General features: G+C 54.7%; 1 protein-coding gene across 1 annotated transcript; it reads left to right on the top strand.

The window, feature by feature from the left end:
• Nucleotides 1-3,379: 3,379 nt before the first annotated feature.
• Nucleotides 3,380-4,511, top strand: BHLHE22 (basic helix-loop-helix family member e22). Its single transcript, XM_047783847.1, has one exon. The coding sequence runs from the start codon at nucleotides 3,399-3,401 to the stop codon at nucleotides 4,494-4,496; it is 1,098 nt and encodes a 365-aa protein (XP_047639803.1). The 5' UTR covers nucleotides 3,380-3,398; the 3' UTR covers nucleotides 4,497-4,511.
• Nucleotides 4,512-5,648: the final 1,137 nt, after the last annotated feature.

The raw sequence follows: 5,648 nt of genomic DNA, 5'->3' as shown, positions 1-5,648 counted from the left end.
TCCTCTGCTATTTTTCCAACTTGCTAGTGGGATTAGGACCCGGGGACCCTTTCCTCTCTTCTTGGCAGAACAAAGTTGAAGCACAGAAACTTTGCGAGCTCCTGCGGCCCGAGGGCACTAGGTGAGCTGCTGACGTCAGCCCTTCGCTGGCCCGAAACCAGGCGGTGGGATCCCACTTGAGTGAAGAGACAGATCCTAGGCGGTGACTTAGGGTTGGTGATGATTAAACCAGGTAACGAGACACCGGGCAGATGTGTTTTCATTGCCTGAAAGATAAATGCAGCGTTAAGTGCCTGACAACTTCCCAGAAGCAATCAGCAAAAGTTTACGAGTGCATAAACCTCAAAGACCATTCCCCGACGGTTGTTATAAGGACCACATTTAGAGCATCTATAAATTCTTCCACAGTTTCCCAAAGCTAAGTTTCCAGGGACTATTAAGCAGCCACCTCCTCCGGGGAGACCAAGGGGATTTTCTCGAACCGGCAAAGAAAGAGATTTGGAGCTCCTACAGAGTAATACAAAGTTGCGCGGAAAGTTTGTTTTAGAAGGTTGGATGGCCGGGGAGGGGGAGGAAGGAGGGCGTGGGAGTGGGGTCGGGGTGGGGTGTCACTGGGTGCTCTCTGATGTGAGTTATACTGGGAGGGTCGGAATCTAGCCAGAGTAAGCCTCGCCCTTGCGGCTTTTGGTGGTGGCCCCCTGCTCGGCCATTCCTGTGCAGCTGGGCACAGCCCTTTGTGGCGCTCGTAGCTAAGACCGAGTTGCCACCCGGCCCGGACGTGGGAGCTCCTGCGCCTTTCTAGTGTCCACTTAGTGGCCGGCAGGGATCCAGGTGTCCTGAGGGAAGTGGCTGAGCACCAGAAAGACAGGCTGGGCGGAGAATCGAGTCAGACACCCCCGGAAACATGTCTCCACTCCTCCCAGAGCCACGACGGTGCCAGCCTTGGACCTCCCGCAAGTGGCCAGAGTTCTTTGGTCAGTTAGTATCAGGCACACAAGACTCACCTCTGTTTACAGAGAAGCTTTGTTTATGAAGCCGGTGAAAAACAAAGCTGCTAATTGGAAAACAGTAACAAGAGCGTGTCTTTAGCTTCCTAAAGCGGGAGGTTAACAGCTGCGCGCGCCAGGGGGAGGGGGGGGAAGCGGCGAGCGAGGGGCCGCCCCGCACGTCGACGTGCTTTGGGGTCCCCAGCGGGACACGTGAGCCGGCTGGAGCCTTCCAGAGCCGCCCGCCCGGGTCCCAAGCTCGAAAGCCTACCGCAGCCCGCTTACTCTTTCGTAATCTTTGGGTTCTAGTCAATAGGACGGCGCGAAAGTGACCTACGACGGCGTAGCATGTCCATGCCCAAGGGACTGAATCTCTGGCAATTATTTTGGAAAGATACCTCTGGGCCCCTTTGCCTCCTTTCCAGGTGAAAATGCAGACGTTTCTGTGTCGCCCTCGCCCCTCCTTTATGAAATAAGGCGCCCAACTGTTCTGATATTACCATTCAAAAACAGGTTCTGTGGCGAACCTCATTTGTGAATCTATTACAGAGATTAATAGATTATTTCTCCTTTTTCAACTAATTCTCAGTGGGGAAATTTAACCATATGGTAAGGAGAGAATTAGAATTTCATCACATTAGAGCAAAATGTAATGAAAAGAGTCCAACACCTGGGGCCAACTCTGAAAGCCACAATTAAAAGGTTTTTAATGAGACCAGAGAAACCCAAAATTTCATAGGCTTCAGTAATTCTGCCACATAAGAAAGATTTATTGGCGGTGTTGGGAAATATTGTTTTTACTTATGTCATAAGGATGAAAACCAGCCGCTAAATACCATGTACTCCCAGACATGGGACGCAGGAGCTGGAGGACCGCGTGTACCGTTTCCCATCCTGAGAGGAGCACTTGTTTTCACACTTCTCCCTTTGCTCTTCCTCCAAAAACAACCGCAGCAGACTCAGACGTCCCTGAATGGCTTCCTTGCTGCGGCGGCGACATTTCCAGCTAAATAAATATGCACAAATGCCCCACTTGGTTCGTGAGAGGACTTGATTCCTGGTGAAGTTGACTATTCTAAAACAACTGGATTTTAATCTTGAAGAAAGTTTCAGCAAACAGTTCTTTCTGTTTAGGAAATCCCTGTGCTTCATAATCACCATCACTGGAACAGCTATTTGGAGACCGAGGCAAAAGCGCACCCCCCCCTTAAAAAAATCTAATGGGCTGCATAATCACCTTGCTCTTTATTTTGTTTTGTTTTCCCAATCTGGGACGGGAATGGGCAAGGGGGAGGGGGGCTAGGGCGGAATAAAGCAGTGTGTTCAAGTTGGGGGGGGCGATTGCTTTGGTCCCTTACTAGCTAAAAATCTTGGGTGAATTGGGGGCAAGCCAGCGGGGACACCACAGGGACACTACCTGCCCCCCCCCCCGAAAGTCCCATCTCCAATCTAGACCAGAGTCATCCTATGAACAGGGGTGGAGTAGCGTCTCGCCTGGAAGGGCCATGTGGCACAAGATGAGACCGCAGTGGCGAGGGAAGGGCAGTGGGGGGTGGGGTACGGGGGGGGGGACGTCTGCTTTCCATGGGACTCCCGGGTTTCGCCGCAGATCCACAATTTGCTGAAGGAGCAAAGAACATCCTCGGCTCTAAGTAGGGCTTTTAGTGTGCTCATTGATGAGTGAAAGTCGCCACACATGTCAAGCTAAAGGCAGTTGTTGGGTTACTAACAGGACCCAGCGCCTTGCAAACATATGCGCTAAGCTGTGTATACAGATGGCAGGCAGAATAATGGAGCAGGCGCCTTTTATAAAGCGCTAGCTGCTGCCTGTCTTCAGACCTGGGAAATGAAACTATTCAGACTCGCGGCCAGATAGCGCCTGCGATTGTTTGTTACCGTTTTAATCCTATTAATTAAAACGTTAACCTGATTGGGTAGAAAGCGCTGTCCCAACAGGCGACTCTTCTTCATAATAACCTACTCAGAGATAATGATGTAAAAGACTCCCCCGTCTGTGGCAGCGGCTGGTTGATGGGTCCGGAAATCTCTTGAAGGTGAATCCAAGCAAGATAAACGGTGCGGAGAGGAGGCGCGGGGCTGGGCTCAGAGCGGCGGCGGCGGCGGCTCCACTCCCTCCGCGCCCACCCTCACACCATGCGGGGCCGCGGCCCATGGTGAGCCCCAGCAGCCAGCACCATCGGCTGGAGACGAAGAGGAAGAAGAAGAGGAGGCGGCGAGCGCGGGGGAAGGCGAAAAAGAAAAAGAAGGGGAGAGGGCTGCACTCAGCACCGGGACCGACGCACGCACCAGCCCCGGAGCCCGGCTCGGGTGCGTCTTCGGCACCGCCTGCCTCCCGAGCCGAGGCGGCGGCGGCCGGCGCGGCGGGCCCGGGCTGCGCGCCGGCGCCGGACCATGGAGCGCGGGCTGCACCTCGGCGCGGCCGCCGCGGGCGAAGACGACCTCTTCCTGCACAAGAGCCTGAGCGCCTCCGCCGCCAAGCGCTTAGAGGCGGCTTTCCGCTCCACGCCCCCGGGCATGGACCTGTCCCTGGCGCCGCCGCCTCGGGAGCGCCCGGCGTCCTCCTCCTCGTCGCCCCTGGGCTGCTTCGAGCCGGCTGACCCCGAGGGGGCAGGGCTGCTGCTGCCGCCGCCCGGGGGAGGCGGCGGTGGCGGTGCGGGAGGAGGCGGCGGCGGCGGGGTGGGCGTCCCGGGGCTGCTGGCGGGCTCTGCCGGCGTTGGGGGCGACCCTAGCCTGAGCAGCCTGCCGGCCGGGGCCGCCCTATGCCTCAAATACGGCGAGAGCGCCAGCCGGGGCTCGGTGGTCGAGAGCAGCGGCGGCGAGCAGAGCCCCGACGACGACAGCGACGGCCGCTGCGAGCTGGTGCTGCGGGCCGGGGGCGCCGACCCGCGGGCCTCCCCGGGCGCGGGAGGCGGCAGCGCCAAGGCGGCCGAGGGCTGCTCCAACGCCCACCTCCACGGCGGCGCCAACGCCCCCCCGGGGGGCCCGGGCGGCGGCGGAGCTGGCGGCGGGGGTGGTGGCGGCAGCGGCGGCAGCGGCGGCAGCAGCAAGAAATCCAAAGAGCAAAAGGCGCTGCGGCTCAACATCAACGCCCGGGAGCGCCGGCGGATGCACGACCTGAACGACGCGCTGGACGAGCTGCGCGCGGTGATCCCCTACGCGCACAGCCCCTCGGTGCGGAAGCTCTCCAAGATCGCCACGCTGCTGCTCGCCAAGAACTACATCCTCATGCAGGCGCAGGCCCTGGAGGAGATGCGGCGCCTCGTCGCCTACCTCAATCAGGGCCAGGCCATCTCGGCCGCCTCGCTGCCCAGCTCCGCGGCGGCGGCGGCGGCGGCCGCTGCCCTGCACCCGGCTCTCGGCGCCTACGAGCAGGCTGCCGGCTACCCTTTCAGTGCCGGGCTGCCCCCGGCCGCCTCCTGCCCGGAGAAGTGCGCCCTGTTCAATAGCGTCTCCTCCAGCCTCTGCAAACAGTGCACGGAGAAGCCTTAAACGCCCCCCTCCCCGGAAAAAAAAAAAAAAAAAAAAAAACAAGACCGACCCCCAAGCTAGAGGAAAGTGAAAAGCTGCCCCCACCCCCCTTATTTGGTCCTCTCGTAGTTGTGAAACACTTGCAGAGCAAACAAAGCAGAGGCGAGAACTGAGAAATATCAGAGACAAACGGGACTTCCAGCCCTGACATCCCCAGAATCTCGGTCTTTAGGGTGGGCAGGGCGGGAGGAGGGAGGTGGAGTTGGGGTGGAGGACGGATGTCTTTTTTCACGGAAAAGTGGCAACTTTGGTGGCAGCTTAGATCGCGAGGAAGCAGAGTTTCCCTTTAAGGTTAAATATAAGTTGGGATGTAGTCGTTATTAAGCGTGGAGAGTTACATGGCAAAATAGTAATCCTACTACTAATTGTGAAATTGGCTAGAGGGAGAGAGGAAGAGTTCGGGTTTGGGTGGGTTGTGGGACGGAGTATTCATTCAGACAAATCAGAAAGGGCACTTGAAAATAAATTTTGATTCTGAGCCAGGAGAAAAACTTGAAATGTAGATTTATTTAAGTGAAAAAAAAAAACAGAAAGAGACACGTTGCTATGAAAGACTTGTATTTTTTATTGTCTCTGAACTTTAATTCTGTGAAAATGCTCAAAAGTTTTGGCAAGAGTGATATAAAAAACTGACTGTGGCTGAAAGAATTGCATTTAAAAATATTTATGTGCACCTTGTTACTTTCCACTCTGCAATGATGTATTAACAATACATGGTATTTATTTGTTATTCTTCAATGACCCTTCCACATCAACAGTATTTATCATGTGTTAAGGTCATAGGTCTTATGTGCAGACTTCTTTTTTTAATGCCTCTAAAATTCTGTTTTATAGATTAACTTATATTGTGTGCCAAGTGTTTAAAAGGGTTTATTTGCCAACAAGTATGAAGAAACATATTGATATATCTGAGCTGCTTAGGTTTATCAAAGGTCACCTGGATCTCTTCAGTTGCGTCATCCCTGTATTTAAATTGAGCTTTAATAAATTGCTTCAGTCCAAAAATTACAGGAAAGGTGTATTCTTAATTGATGAGTGAATTGATCTCTTTTTGAAAGGGGACTCCTTTGCATTCTAAAAAGGAAAGACATCACAGCAATAGATCCTATAAGA

This window comes from Phacochoerus africanus, chromosome 6 (assembly GCF_016906955.1).
Source record: "Phacochoerus africanus isolate WHEZ1 chromosome 6, ROS_Pafr_v1, whole genome shotgun sequence".
Classification (NCBI taxonomy): domain Eukaryota; kingdom Metazoa; phylum Chordata; class Mammalia; order Artiodactyla; family Suidae; genus Phacochoerus; species Phacochoerus africanus.
This window is presented reverse-complemented; position numbering and strand designations above follow the sequence as displayed.